General features: G+C 38.3%; 1 protein-coding gene across 8 annotated transcripts in view; it reads right to left on the bottom strand.

Moving 5' to 3' along the window:
* Window positions 1–16,978, bottom strand: part of RUBCN (rubicon autophagy regulator) — a 59,003-nt gene that overhangs the window by 39,846 nt on the left and 2,179 nt on the right. For all 8 annotated transcript variants that reach the window (XM_032594736.1, XM_030329219.1, XM_030329218.1 and 5 more), the window contains exon 2: window positions 1,132–1,285. In XM_032594736.1, coding sequence (XP_032450627.1) covers window positions 1,132–1,285 — 154 coding nt within the window. The remainder of the gene's footprint in view (window positions 1–1,131; window positions 1,286–16,978) is intronic.

A 16,978-nucleotide genomic window follows, 5' to 3' on the forward strand; every position in this document is an offset into this window, starting at 1 on the left:
TAAGAAACACTTTGAGAGAGCCTCACTTTCAGAACTTACTCTGAATAAAGAAAATCTAACCTAAGCCAATTTCTCCACTGAATTCTGAAAATGTCAAACAGGAACATTAGTTTGAAGATACTGTTCAGAGATAATACACATATATTTTTAGAAGGAAGGGTAGCATATTAAATCCTATCAACTATAAATACCTTAACACCAATTAGTTGGTTAGCTTTTTTTCAATGTGACTGCTTGAGAATAAATTCTGATTAGAAAAGAGAAAGACAAGCTTAGCTCTAGGGAAAGAGTTCTGGGGAAGAATACTAGACTCTGATATGGGATACAGAGGAGTTGTTTAGGAATACAAGCCTATGCACATATTTGTGAGGTCTGATTTAAAAAAAATTTTTTTTATTTTATTTATATTTTTGAGAGAGACAGAAAGACAGCATGAGCTGGAGAGGAGCAGAAAGAGGGGAGACACAGAATCTGAAGCAGGCTCCAGGCTCCGAGCTGTCAGCAGAGTCCGATGCAGGGCTCATACCCACAAACCGTGAGATCATGACCTGAGCCGAAGTCAGACACTTAACCAACTGAGCCACCAAGGCACCCCTGTGATGTCTGATTTTTTAAGTAGGAGGATACTAGAGCCAATGACTCACTTGACAATTTTATTCAGATCCAAACCTTATTTAAAACACTGCGAATGAAGTAAATGCAAAAGATAAAGCAAAAAACATTACGCATTATTATATTCTACTCTTTATTAATACTCAAAGTTTATTAGTGTTTGAGGATATTACAGAAAAGAAACTCAACATCAATAAAGTTTATATTAAAAAAATTAAGCTATAACTAAAACTACCATTCATAAGAATCAACCAGTTATCTATAAATGATGCTCAGAGAATATTCTAAAAAAGACAATATTCTGTAATTGATGTGTCCTAGGGTGCTCCTAAGAGAAAAATCCTAGGGATTCATCATCATTGTCCTTATCCTCTTCCTTCTCATCATCATACCACAGTCCCACCTTCAAGGGCTCACAGACTAGTAGCCTTCATCTTCTCCCTGTCAACAACTTAATGCAACTGTTTCTTTTCAGCAAATGATGCAGCCAACCTGGCAAAAAAGAAGAGGTCTACACACCTGGTCGTGGATAAGCCCATGATAGAGGATGCTCTGCATGTCCCTACAAAGCCGCTCCAGGCCACCATACTTGGACCAGACGTTGGGGCTGTTGGCTGACACCAAACCCTCCACAGTAGTCTTCAAATTACCCAGCAACTGCCAGTGCTCCCTCCTGCAAGGGCATCAATTATACCAAAGGTTAGTTAACTCTGTTGTATCTGATCCTAAACATGTCAAAGAAAGTCTAAGCCAAGAGGCCTCCAGCCCAAATCCTAATATTTTTTCCTCTATTAATTTTTACTTGGGCCTAAGACCCAAGTCAGAGAGGACTTAAGTTGTAAAGAACACTAAGATTAAAAAAACAAAAACAAAAACCCTCACTCTTAATGAGGCATGTTATGTTTTGTAAGGTGATCTTCATTTTTTATCTCATTCAATTCTCACATAAGTAGCCTATAACCCTCTGTTTCTAAGACTGAGACCCACCAAGATCCATTTCTGGAAATGACAGGACATAAGCAGTGTATAAAGAGATGAGGGGATGTGATCAAAACCAGAAATCTTTTTTAGAACAAAAAAGTCAAAAAAGACTTTTTATTCACTATATTTCCATGCACTAAGTACACATATGTATACACAAATATTATGATTAAGAATGTAAATTGTCCATGATTTCTGCCTCCCACCCCCCCCCCCATAGTTTTTTAAGCTAAAATCAAGACAAAAAGGTTCTGTTTGCACTGAGCCACTTTGGGACATGCCCCCAAATCAGTCAACTTTTGGCTTATTCTTCTGGACCATCTGAAGTACTGAGGAGGAAAAGCTTGAAAATTGCTGCCGTAAATGGTCTTCAAGGTTCCTCTGAAATCCCCAGCATTTTCTCAACAGTTTCCACCCCAATAAAAACTCAAAACCAACTTCAATTGAATGAAAAAAGTTGGATGCACTGAATCAAACTGGATAAAGAAAACATGAAGAGATGAAATGCCAAACTCCTCCTCTTAGGCCCCCAAGTGTCATACTGCACACTTTACCTTGCCTTTCCATTTCTTATTAGAATACTACTCTTTATACTTGTCAAGAACAGTCATGAGAATAATAATTTTTTTCAGGGAATTTTCACCATAACTATTTCACATCGTTTAAATGCCTATCGGGGCAGAAGGGTCCTGAATTGGAATCCTTACTAATTCTATCAGTACTGAAAACTAACTTCTTATGTGCATTTTCTGAGTCATTTTTAAAAGTGGATGAGTAAAGACAAATAAAATATAATGAATGAAGCTAGATCCTGTATAAGAGTGTCATCTAAAAAGAGAAAGCTAGATGAATCTCAACTTGGTCTTCTGCTCTCAAGGCCTTAAGACCAAGAATTTATTCAAACTGGGAGACATCTTTCTTAACCTTACACCATTTAAACATTTGAGTCACCAAACTCATTTGTTCCATTTCTTTCTTCCCCAATTTTATTGAGGTATAATTGACATTTAACATTATATTAGCTTGGAGTGTATAACATCATGATTTGATATATGTATAAACTACAAAATGATTACCACATTAAGCTTAGTTAACATTCATCACATCACATAGTTACAATTTTTTTTCTTGAGATGAGAACATTTAGATCTACTCTCTTAGCAACTTTCAAATATACTATAAGTCTTGTTAACTGTAGTCATCCATGCTGTCATTATATCCCCAGAATTTATTTATCTGATTACTGGAAGTATACCCATTTCCCTCATCCCCCATCTCTAGCAACCACCAATCAATCTGCTCTCTATTTCTAGGAGTTTGGCTTTTTTTAGAATCCACATATAAGTGAGATTATACAATATTTGTCTGTCTGACTTATTTCACTTAACATAATGCTCTCAAGGTCCATCCATGTTGTCAAAAATGGCAGGATTTCCCTTTTTAGGGCTAATATTCCTGCGTGTGTGTGTGCGCGCGCGCACGCATGTGTGTATCACATTTTCTCTATCCGTTCATCTATCAATGGATACTAAGGTTGTTTCCATGCCTTGGCTATTATAAATAATGCTGCAATGAACACGGGGGTACAGATATCTCTTCAGCATCCTGTTTTTGTTTCCTTTGGATATATACCCAGAAGAAAAACTGCCAGATCACATAGTATTTCTATTTTTAATTTCTGAGGAATCTCCATACTGTTTTCTACAGTGGCCACACCACTATATTCCCACCAACAGTCCACAAGGATTCCTTTTTCTCTACCTTCTCACTAATAACATTTGTTTTCTCTCATCTTTTTGATGACAGTCCTTCTAACAGCTGTGAGGTCCTATCTCACTGCAGTTTTAATTTGCATTTCACTGATAATTAGTGACACTGAGCACCTCTTCATGTACCTGTTGGCCATTGTCCTGTTTTATTTCCATGCCAGTCCTGAGAGAGATCTCAAGATAACTAAGATGTATAGAGGACTTAAATGGTCATTAAAATGCCATACTGTGAGAAACTGCCATCACAGAGGCCAACTGACTGCCAACTTTTGCTTCAGTGACTCTTCATCTTCTATGCTTCCTTAGGGTTAATCTGGCCTGTTCAGACTGACACAGTTTTCACATTGCAACAGGTTACAATTAAATCTTGCAGGCCTGAGAGCAGTTTGCTTCCTCAAGTAACTTTACATACCTATGTTCTGATTTATTCTCCATCTTACAAGTATAACTGTCAAGGAAAATCATGATAAATTCTGAAAGCAGACACCAAGTACCCTATCACCCTGAGGCTTTGATTCCAAAATCATGAGCACTGAAATCCTAGAAACCTGAGCATTCAGATCTACTACCAACTTCTACTGAACAAAGCTAAAGACCTTTCTTTCCTCACAATGTAGCATCCCTAAGATACCAAAGCTACAGAAGAGTGTGGCTCTTATTCTAAATTATACCAAACCATTTATATTTGGTATAAGCTCATGCACAAGAAAAGTAAACCTTAAAAAAATTTTATTTACACAGCTAGCCTATTTATTGTCTTTACCTTTTTAGAATCCTTTACCCTAATAATGCAGTTATCACTTCCAGAGAATTGAAATGCTATATTCAAATAGAGCCCACACACAGTAGTTGCATTAATCTATTCATACCTGAATCTTATATGCAAGTGAACAGATCATCATGAAAAATCAAATATGCCTCTGTATTCTTTAACCACATTTTCAGTAAGTAAGGTCAATCTTTCTTGGGTTAAACCTGTTCAGTAATAATTATTTGAATGGTATCACCTTGAATTCGCATGTAACCTTTATCTGGGCAAAAGCAAGGCCTTTGATGTATATTAGATTCAAAGTAGCCCTTTGCAGACCCACTTCTCCAAGTACACAGAGTGCTCTCCCTTAATCACCATAAATTAAAAGCAAGTCTTTCTAAGCATCTCACCCTGTGCCAAGGAAGCACCAGGCCTAAGTGGCAAGGGACAGTATACTCCATTGCTACCTGAATCCTTTTCATCAACAGTTAAGCCAACCTCAGAATAAAGTCCTACCTATTTTCCTTTGGGGTGATTTTGACTTGATTCCTCCTTGAAAGAGGAACAGAAATTGCTTAAGCAACTCAAATAAGGATATTCAAGGAAAAAGTTTTCCTAAATGCCAGCTCAGTCTTAAGCTTGCCAAGTCACAATTAGAAGCGACACTCAAGGGGCCAGGATTACCTTGATACCAAAATAAGACAAAGACACTACCAAAAAAAAAAAAAAAAAAAAAAAGGAGAAGACCAATATCTCTGATGAACATAGATGCAAAAATCCTCAACAAAATATTAACAAACCAAACCCAACAATGTATTTAAAAAATCATTCAGCACAATCAAGTGGGATTTACTGTTGGGATACAAGGGTGGTTCAATATTCACAAATCAACCAATGTGATATATCACATTAACAAGAGAAAGGATAAACAATGACATAATCATTTCAACAGACGCAGAAAAAAGCATTTGACAAAATACAACATCTATTCATGATAAAAACCCTCAACAAAGCAGGTTTAGAGGGGACACACCTCAACATAATAAATGCCACATATGAAAAACCCACAATGAACATCATACTCAGTGGTGAAAAACAGAGCTTTTCCCCTAAGATCAGGAACAAGACAAGGATGTGTACTCTCACCACTTTTTTATTCAACATAGGTCTGGAACTCCTAGCCACAGCAATCAGACAAAAAAAGGAAATAAAGGCATCCAAATTGGTAAAAAAAGGAGTAAAATTTTCCCTATTTGCAGATGACATGATACTATATATAGAAAACCCTAGGGGCGCCTGGGTGGCGCAGTCGGTTGAGCGTCCGACTTCAGCCAGGTCACGATCTCGCGGTCCGTGAGTTCGAGCCCCGCGTCGGGCTCTGGGCTGATGGCTCAGAGCCTGGAGCCTGTTTCCGATTCTGTGTCTCCCTCTCTCTCTGCCCCTCCTCCGTTCATGCTCTGTCTCTCTCTGTCCCAAAAATAAATAAACGTTGAAAAAAAAAATTTAATAAAAAAAAAAAGAAAACCCTAAAGATTCCACCAAAAAACCCACTAGAAGTAATCAGTGAATTCAGGAAGATTGCAGGATACAAAATTAATGTGGAGAAATTTGTTGCATTTCTACACACTGATAATGAAGTAGCAGAAAATTAAGAAAATCCTATTTACAAATGCACCAAAAATAATAAAATACCTAGAAATAAACTTAACCAAGTAGGTGAAAAACCTGTATTTTGAAAACTATAAAACACTGATGAAAGAAATTGAAGAGAAAACAAATGGAAAGATATACTATGCTCATGGATTAGAAGAATTAATATTGTTAAAATGTCCATACTACCCAAAGAAATCTACAAATTTAACGCAATCCCTAGCAAAATACCAACAGCATTCTTCACAGAACTAGAACAAATAATCCTAAAATTTGTAGGGAACCCCAAAAGACCCCAAATAGACAAAGCAATCTTGAAAAAGAACAAAACTGGAAGTATCCAATCTCAGATTTCAAGATATTACTACAAAGCTGTAGTCATCAAAACAGTATGGTACTGGCACATAAAAAGACACATAGATCAACAAAATAGAATGGAGAACCCAGAAATAAACCCACCATCATGTAGTCAATTAATCTATGACAAAGCAAGAATATGCAATGGGAAAAAGTCTCTTCAAAAAATGGTGTTGGGAAAACTGGACAGCTACATGCAAAAGAATGAAACCAAATCACTTCACATATATACAAAATAAACTCAAAATGGATTAAGGACTTGGGGCACCTGGGTAGCTCAGTCGGTTAGGCGTCTGACTCTTGGTTTCATCTCGGGTCATAATCTTACGGTTTGTAAGTTTGAGCCCTGCTGAGCTCTACGCTGCTGTTGTGCAGCCTGCTTGGGATTCTCTCCTCCTCTCTCTGCCCCTCCCTCACTTGTGCTCATGCTCTCTCACTCTCTCTCTCTCAAAATAAATAAATAAAACTTTTTAAAAAATGGACTAAGGACCTAAATGTGAGACCTGAAACCATGAAAAGCCTAGAAGAGAGGACAGGCAGTAATTTCTCTGACATCAGCCATAGCAATATTGTTCTAGATATGTCTCCTGAGGCAAGGGAAACAAAAGCAAAAATAAACTATTGGTACTACATCAAAATAAAAAGCTTCTACTTTACCAAAACAACAACAACAACAACAACCAAACAAACCAGGAGGTGCCTGGGTGGCTCAGCTGGTTAAACATACAACTCTTGATCTCAGGCTCATGAATTCAATCCCCATGTTGGGCTTCATGATGGGCATGAAGCCTACTTAAAAATAAATAAATAGGGGTGCCTGGGTGGCTCAGTGGATTGGGTGGCTGACTTTGGCTCAGGTCATGATCTCACGGCTTGTGAGTTTGAGCCCTGCATCAGGCTCTGTGAGGACAGCTCGGAGCCTAGAGCCTGCTTCAGATTCTGTGTCTCCCTCTCTCTCTGCCCCTCCTCCACTCACACTCTGTCTCTCTCTCTCTCTCAAAAATAAATAAACATTAAAAATAAATAAATAAATAAATAAATAAATAAATAGCTTCTGCACAGCAAAGGAAACAATCAACAAAACTAAAAGACAATCTACAGAATGAGACAAGAGATTCCCAAATGACACATCTTATAATTTATTAAATGACATATCCAAAATTTATAAAGAATTCACAAGATTGAGGGGCACCTGGGTGGCTCAGTTGGTTGAGCATCTAACTTCACCTCAGGTCATGATTTCACAGTTCATGAGTTTGAGCCCCATGTTGGGCTTGGTGCTGTCAGCCTGTCAGTGCAGAGCCCACTTAGGATCCTCTGTCCCCCTCTTTCTGCCCCTCCCCCACTTACACTCTCTCTCGAAGAATAAATTAAAAAAAAAGAACTTACAAGATTGAACACCAAAAAAAAAGATATAATTATTAAAAGATGGGCAGTAGACAGGAACAGACATTCCTCCAAAGAAGCCATACAGATGCCCAACAGACACATGAAAAGATGCTCAACATCACTCATCATCAGGGAAATGCAAATCAAAACCACTATAAGATATCACTTTACACCTGTCAGAATAGCTAAAATAAAAAATACAAGAAACAACAAGTGTTGGTAACTATGTGAAGTAAAAGGAACCCTCTGGCACTGTTGGGAATACAAACTAGTGCAGCCACTGTGGAAAGCAGTATGGAGGTTCCTCAAAAAATTAAAAACAGAATTACCATATGATCCTATAATTCTACTACTGGGTATTTACCCAAAGAATACAAAAATATTAATTTTAAAAGATATATGCAACCCTATGTTTATTGCAGAATTATTTACAATAGCCAAATTATGAAAGCAGCCCAAGTGTCCACTGAGAGATGAATGGATAAAGAAGATGTGGGGGATGTGTGTGTGTGTGTGTGTGTGTGTGTGTGTGTGTGTGTGTATATATATATATATATATATATATATATATATATATATATAATGGAATATTACTTGGCCCTAAAAAATAAAATCCATCGACCAAACGGATGGACCTAGAGAATATAATGCTAAGTGAAATAAGTCAGCCAGAGAAAGACAAATGCCATATGATTTCACTCATGAGGAATTTAAGAAACAAAACAACAAAAGAGACAAATCAAAGAATAGACTCTTAACTGAGAACAAACTGATAGTTACCAAAGGGGAGGTGAGTGGAGGGAATGGGTGAAATAGGTGAAGGGGATTAAGGGTGCAGTTATCATGATGAGCACTCAGTAACACATAGAATTGCTTAATAACTATAGTGTATGTCTGAAACTAGCACAGTGTGTTAATTATACTGGAATTTCTTTTTAAAAAGTGATATTCAAGGTTAAAACAGAAAAGTTACAAGCAAATGTTATTTTTTTTTAAAGTGCTATGTCCCAGGGGCACCTGGGTGGCTCAGTCAGCTAAGCGTCTGACTTGGGCTCAGGTCATGATCTCACGGTCTGTGAGCTTGAGCCCCGCGTCGGGCTCTGTGGTGACAGCCCAGAGCCTGGAGCCTGCTTCAGATTCTGTGTTTCCCTCTCTCTATGCCCCTCCCCCACTTGTGCTCTGTCTTTGTCTCTGTCTCTCTCTCTCTCAAAAATAAATAAACATTATGGGGCGCCTGGGTGGCGCAGTCGGTTAAGCGTCCGACTTCAGCCAGGTCACGATCTCGCGGTCCGAGAGTTCGAGCCCCGCGTCAGGCTCTGGGCTGATGGCTCAGAGCCTGGAGCCTGTTTCCGATTCTGTGTCTCCCTCTCTCTCTGCCCCTCCCCCGTTCATGCTCTGTCTCTCTCTGTCCCAAAAATAAATAAACGTTGAAAAAAAAAATTAAAAAAAAAAAATAAATAAACATTAAAAAAATTAAAAAAAAAAAGTGCTATGTCCCAGGTGATGTATACAAATGTTGAATCACTATATTGTACACCTGAAACTAATGTGACACTGTATGTAAATTAACTGGAATTCAAATAAAAACTTATAAATAAATAAATAAACAAATAAAAAGAGTAATGCCATATAACTAACACATAATCACTAAAAACAACTGAAATATATGACAAATAGTAAATACATAATAAGTACCATGCAATTGTAAAGTGAGATTTTAACCCAAGAAATATATATTAGCATGTCTTGGATCTCCAGTGTCCTTTTTAGTGGTACAAGGAAACAGCTTCAACTTATTGGCATATTCCCTCCACAGTGTGCCATTTATCTGCAATGAATTGTGGTATCTACCTGAAATCAAGACTGAAGGTCAGGTTGTCCCAAGTCAGATAAGGATTTGATCCCTGAAATGTAAGAAAAGTATGTGATATCCAAATGATGGAATATCATGAAACCATTAAAGTTTTTCATTAGGAAGAGTTTCCAAAGTTAATGACAGATAATATGTTAAAGTATAAAAAGCAGAATATAAAATTATTATTTATGACATCAACATAAAAATGCTGAGAGAAATTGAGATATGTAATAGTGGTTACCTCTGGTTATATGAGGGGAATGTAGAGAAGGGAAGAACTGTTTAGGCCTTCCTTGAGCCTAGCAATTAATGAAAGATCAATAATCTGAATAAAGTTACCAAACAAGAGGCTGGAAACTACCATCAAGGATTTTCTAAATACCAAAGTGTCAAGGGCATCTTATGCTGAAAGACTGTGGTCTGGCAAACACTTGGGACTTTTAATACCAAAAAGCACTCTCTGAAAAGGATAGGTTCCTTCTTTAAAGCAGAAGGAGACATAGTTAAGTGAAACAATTATTAGTAACACTTTAAGTAGCAAGAGACTATCACATATATGTTTAATTGTCTTCTTTTCAGGCTCCATGTTTTCTGGTTTTAAGTATATAGTATCTGACATGTAGAGTATGCAGTTAAATATTTACGATGTTTTTAAGTAAATAATATGCTTACAGAAAAAATGTGCTTGACTTCATTATAGTCTCTCAACTCCAGGGTACTTAGGAGAACCTAACCATTGGCCAGTCCCATCTCTTTAATGGCTGACAGCAGAATTTTAATGTCTAGGAGGGAATAAGTAGTACTCGAAGGCATGCTTGTAACTTCATATCTATTCAACAAATGCCTCACCAATCACACTACATTTGAATGACATCAAATTTATTGAATTTCAACAATGAGTAGATTTAACAAAAGGAAAATCCCTTATGTCAGAAACCTAACCACTGATGATGTACAAACTCCTCAGTATGGAGTTCAAAACGTCTTCATCATGTAGCCCCCATCTAAATACCAACTTTCCTTCTCAGTACTCCTCAATTTGAACATAGCCTCACTAATGCACTCTATTATAAACATGCCAACCTCACGCCTACTTCCATGACTTTATTTACACAGACCTTTCCACGTAGAATGCTTCTCTTCTTGTCTTATTCAGGGATTCAGATTCAGCTCTAGTTCAACCTTCTCCTAAGAAGTTCTAAATATGGGGACCTGGGTGGCTCAGTCAGTTAAGTGTCCGACTTTGGCTCGGTCATGATGTCATGGTTTGTGAGTTCAGCTTGTGAGTTCGCGCCCCACATTGGGTTATCTGCTATTAGCATAGAGCTCATTCAGATCTTCTGCCCCCTCTCTCTCTATCCCTTCCCAACTCGCACATACACTCTCTCTCTCTCTCTCAAAAATAAATAAACGTTAAAATAAAAAGTTGTAAATAGTTTGACTTGCTATAACTCCTTCGTTTGAAACCCTATAATATACACTGTCAATACAACATTCCTCCTAATCATCCTTAAAAAAAATTGTTATTGTATGTGGTTTGTTTCCTCACAGATAGAGACCATGTTTTTTCTATTTCTTTTGTGCTTTAATAAGGATTGAGAAAATGTCATGCAGCAGAAAGAGAACAAGTTTCATAGTCAGGCCAACTTGAATTTGAATCCCAGCTCTCCACAAACTAGCTGTTGCGTCCTTGGGTAAGCCATTTAAATTCTTTAAGGTTCAGTTCCTTCAGAGTAATTGATCATCTATAGAAAGCACCATCATAGAGTAGATAATATTCCTTCTCTTTTCTCTGTCCTTTTCCTTCTTTGAACTTCCACTGCATAAATATAATAAATCCAACTACATTAGAAGGGGTACCTGAATAAAGCCTTCTTACCCATTCTGCCTCAGAGAAAATTCTGCCAAAAACTATCCAGGATTGGACAGTCTGTAATACAAATGAAGACTTGTCACTGTGCTCCCCATCTAAACAATGTCTCAACTGATTTTAAACTAGAGTTAAATCTCCCCTTGGTAAGCACAGATTTGAAGGCCTGATTATGCTCATGGTGCTCTCACTGAAGCAGGAAAGCTAGAAAAGACTTCCTCAGATTTGGAGGTATCTTGTATCTAACAGAGACTCCAATCTGCTTAGTTGATAGAATGGTAGAAGCATATAAGGGTTTATTGCAAAGCAGTAAGACTAATTTCATGAGTCATAAAAGAAAGTCAACCTCATTACCATACAGTCACATCTTATGTTGTCTGGGTAGCAGAATGCTTTACAAACAAGGTAAGGGAGGCACACGCCACCACTTCGATAGCAAAGGCACAGGAGGAAAGAAAGACTGCTTCAATTGCTTCAGTTTTAGGAATACTATTTTAAAGTAAGAGCTAACTATCATTACAACTAAAACTAGATTATCTTTAAAAAAATTTTTTTTACTGTTTGTTTATTTTTGAGAGAGAGACAGAGACAGAGTGCGATTGGGGGAGGGGCACAGAGAGGGAGACACAGAATCAGAAGCAGGCTCCAGGCCCTGAGCTGTCAGCACAGAGCCCGACACGGGGCTCGAACCCATGAACTGCGAGATCATGACCTGAGCTGAAGTCGGACGCTTAACCGACTGAGCCACCCAGGCGCCCCAAGGTTATCTTTCTTTTTAAGTTTATTTATTTTTGAGAGAGAGAGAGAGAGCGTGCACGTACCCATATGGGGGAGGGGCAGAGAGAGAGAGAGAATCCCAAGCAGGCTCTTTGCTTTCAGCACAGAGCCGGAGGCAGGGCTCAAACTTACTAACCATGAGATCATGACCTGAGCTGAAATCAAGAGTCAGGTGCTTAACAGACTGAGCCACCCAAGCACCCCTAAAATTAGACAATCTCAAAAATTGCTAAGGCAAAGAAAGAGCAAGAGAATATTATAAAAATCATTTTTAGGGGCACCTGGGTGGCTCAGTCAGTTAAACGTCCGACTTCGGCTTATGTCATGGTCTCCCAGTTAGTGGGTTCAAGCCCGCATCAGGCTTTATGCTGACAGCTCAGAGCTTGGAGCCTGATTCAGATTCTATGTCTCCTTCTCTCTCTGCCCCTCCCCTGCCCACACTCTGTCTCTCTCTCTCTCTCTCCCCCTCAAAAATAAACAAAAAAAATTAAAAAATCATTTTTAAAAGATGACAGAATTAAGATGAAACACGTATGACACAAAAATAAAAATCAATGAAATAAACTCAACTATTTAAAACAAAGCAATCACGGGGCGCCTGGGTGGCGCAGTCGGTTAAGCGTCCGACTTCAGCCAGGTCACGATCTCGCGGTCCGTGAGTTCGAGCCCCGCGTCAGGCTCTGGGCTGATGGCTCAGAGCCTGGAGCCTGTTTCCGATTCTGTGTCTCCCTCTCTCTCTGCCCCTCCCCCGTTCATGCTCTGTCTCTCTCTGTCCCAAAAATAAATAAACGTTGAAAAAAAAAAATTTTAAAACAAAGCAACCAATCAAGCAAAAAGATAAGTGGAAATTATGATATTTTATGAAGGTTGCATTCAAGACAAGAATCATTAAAAAAGACAAAGAGGCCATAATAAAGATATAGCTGTCATTAACTTTTATGTATGTAATAACATGACCTCAAAATATATAAAACAAAACACACACACAAAGCAAAAACAGTAGAAAATAGAAGAAAGAAAATTGAGAGGCTGGCTCAATTGGTGGGAGCATGCAATTCTTGACCTCAGATTTGTGGGTTCGAGCCCCACACAGAGTATAGAAATTATTTAAAAATAAAATCTTAAAAAAAATGAAAATAGAAAAAACAAAGGTAATGGGACATTAATGTTCAAATCATGAAAACCATAAAGTAAAAAGTGATTAGAAGAGCTGAATAATATATAAGGTTGTTCTTTACATCTAGAAAGCTATGTCCTGAAGAACACTTTTTTTTAAGCATAGACACATTCACAAAAACTAGCCTTGTACTAAGTAAGGTACACACACACAAAAAGTCAATCAATGCTCCAAAGCAGAAGTACAGGTATATTCTGTGGCCATAGAGCTATAAGGCAGTGAACAAACAACAAAAGTAGAACAAATAGTACAAAACAAACACCTCAGAAAATTTTAAATCTCACAGGACTCTTGAGGAGGCAAAAATAAAGTCATGGTATTGAATGGGGTAGACAGGGAATTGAAATTATAGCTCTTAATGCTTTCTTCACAAAAAGCATCCAAATGAGAAAGCTCATAGGGAGACTGTCTTAGAATCTTTTAGAAATTATGGGGTTCTGCTATTTTCTAGTAAAAAATCAATCATCACTTCAGTCCTACAATCTAGCACAATTTCTGTGAACTTCATTGGCAGAGGCCATGGCCCCACAAATTTTGAAGATAGTTTGCCAAGTCCCTATTTAGTCACTAATGATTTATGACTTCCTTTAATAATCTTCTCTCCTCTCAATCAGGTGTGAGTTTAACTTCAAGCAAGCCCGATTCAGAGGAACTAAAAAAACATGTAAGCATACTCAGTTGTTTCCTGAAAAACTCAGATTTAAGTTTATAACAGCACTGTTCAATTGAACTTTCTACTATGCTGGAAATGTGCTATATCTATGCCGTCCAGTATGGCAGCCACTAGACACCATGGCCATTAAGCACTTGAAATCTGGAGAATATGCCTAAAGAACCGAAATTTTAAATTTTATTTAATTTTAATTAATTTCAACTTAAATTGCCACATGTGGGTAGTGGCTATCATGTTGGACAGAGCTGGTCTATAATCACCCAGGTTGGTTGGTAAGATTTATGGAGGCAAGATAACACAACAAAACACACACAGAACGATTCCATTTAATAAAAGAAGTGATAAAGCAGCTATAAAAAGCAGAACAGCTGTGGGAAGGATACCTGGGAAAAGCTTCAGCTTAGAGTCCCTGCTGTCAGCTGATAGATCACCCTCACCCAGGTTCTGGCAATAGCATTTTCCCCCCAGGGCTTTAAGAGTATGTTTCAGGGTGGGTGAGGGTAGTGAGTAGTGGGGGGTAAGGTGTACTAATAACTGGACCAGAAGTATAGATTGCTCAAAAATTATGTGATCCTCCTGCCTTACCATGTAAAAAAAGGAAAAGAAAGGGCAGAAAATAAAAAATGAGGATAAATGTAAAAAAGTGAAAATAAATAGGGAGAAAGGGAGAAAAGAGGCTCTTCCAATGGCAACGGTACAACCAGCACTTGCCCAATTGTAAGAGGCATGACCACATTGTTAACATTTTCATTCCTCATGTAAATATTCATTGAATGCTGATTATATGTGAAGCACTGGGCTTAGGGTGTTAAAGAGGAGGAGTCACCATCTCTCAAGGTATTCATAATGAAACAGGGAAGATGGGCACTTACATAACTATGCCATGAAAAGAGAAATGCTATAGATATGGAAAAGAGCAGGTGAAGGATGCCTTCTAAAGGACCATTATTTATGGGGCACCTGGGTGGCTCAGTGGGTTAAGCCACTGACTTCAGCTCAGGTCATGATCTCACAGTCTGCCTCAGGTTCTGTGCTGACAGCTCAGAGCCTGGAGGCTACTTCAGATTCTGTGTGTGTGTCTCTCTCTCTGCCCTCCACCCCCTTTCTCTCAAAAATAAACATTTAAAAATATTTTTTAATTAAAAAAAATAAAGAAGCATTATTTGAAAGATGACTAATAGCCTTCCAGGCAAAGGAGGAGATACTGCAGGGAATGTGGAGAAGCAAGAATGAGAATGATGAGGAAGATATAAGAGTGAGTGAATGCCATTGTTTTGTAACTGGCAATTTCATAGAGATCAAGGTACAAATTAAATATCAGGGAAGGAGTTTTAACTCTTTTCTATTTTCAATAAGAAAGGACTGAACATTTCAGAGCAAAATACTATAGTAACTTTGCTTATGAAAAATTAAGGTGGTAGCAATGTGGAGGCTGTCTGGAATTGGGGCTAGAGTTCAGACTGGGAGATCATTTAGGAGGTTACTGAGATAATCCACAATGGAGATAATAAGGGTCTTCAGTGAATATACTGTTTATATGTGCTCAGAATTCATGTCCCTTTCTTTTGGTAACAGAACCCTGAGTTTCCACAGAGGAATCACCCCTCTGCAACTTACTCTGGTCCGTGAAGTTCCAAGAAAGTATCCCCTTGCCACAGGATCCAGGGTTGAGCACATAATTTAGGCCTGATTGACCGGCATATTCCATACCTCAATTATAAGAAGAGGAACATAACTCAAGTCAGCCCCAAAATAGTCAAGTCAGCCCAAAAATAGTCAGCCTCTGAATTTTTGCTTTTGTTGTACCTATTGGGATTGCCTTTTTTTTTTTTTTTTTTTTTGGTTGAGATTGCTAAACTTGAAATTGCCAAGTGTTATCCATCCTATAGAAAAGTCTGCCTAAGAATGAAGCCAAAACATAAGGAAGAAGAGTCCACAGAGAGGGACAAATTCTTGTTTAAGAACCTAAGAAGCCATGCCTAAAGCAATACTACTCACTGGATTTTTTAGTAATATAAGCAAATATATTTGAAAATGGAGAAAAAAATAAAGCTTCAAGAGAAAAATCAGGAACAAAATTCATAGGACCTGGTAACTGCCTGGATATGGGATATGAAGAGGGAAGTATCAAATTTCACTTTGAGGCTTCCGGGTTGGCTGACTGAATGAAAAATGCTACTAACTGAGGTAGAGAACAGAGGATGAAAAGGTTTCAGTCAATGGAATGAACTCAGTTTGGAGACACTGAAAAGTCTTTTAGTATTTGAATTTTGACATTATCTGGATCACTTCATCAGGAAAACTCTACATATAGCTGATTTCCAAGCTCAGACTGTGCAGCTCAAGGCAGTCTAGGGTGGCAGAGCAATGCTAGCATAACCATTCCTTTCAATGTTTAGTAGTTTCATCAGACAGTCTCCAAACAACTGGTATTGACTACATAACTAAAGAAAGTAAAGTATCATCTCTAAGCACTGTAGCACTCTGCTAGAGTGATAACTAGTTAGATGAAAAATAAGGGAACCTATGAAATTACTACACTCCAAGGATAAAGTGAAAAGCTAGGCTAACCCCCCAATCCTCAGTGCACTGAACTCAGAGGAGCCATGGGAGGAGGAAGAACAGGCTATACAATTGAAAACAGCAACCAGAAAAGCACCCACCAACCTTATTTCAAGAAAGCTGGGGAGGTGACAGAAGTAGACATGTTTTGCACTTAGTACATACCAGGCACTCTATGAGGAGCTTCATGTACATTATTATCTTATCAAACCCTCACGACTTACCAGTCAGGAAGGCATTATTTTTCCCAGATGGAGGAGCCAAATTAAACAGTAGAGGGGTGCCTGGGTGGCTCAGTCAATGAAGCACCCAGCTCTTGATCTCAGCTGGGGTCATGATCCTACCGTTAGTGAGTTCGAGCACACAGGAGGCTCTGCACTGACAGTGAGGAGACTGCTTGGGATTCTCTCTCTCTCTTTCTCTCTGCCCCTCCCCCACTGGTGCAGTCTCTGTCTCTCTCAAAATGAATAATTAAACTCAAAAATAATTAAGCAGTAGAGCTAGGTTTCAAATGCAAGTCTATCTGGTTATGAAGCTTATGCACATTTCACTACA

This window comes from Lynx canadensis, chromosome C2, assembly GCF_007474595.2.
Source record: "Lynx canadensis isolate LIC74 chromosome C2, mLynCan4.pri.v2, whole genome shotgun sequence".
Taxonomy (NCBI): Eukaryota; Metazoa; Chordata; class Mammalia; order Carnivora; family Felidae; genus Lynx; species Lynx canadensis.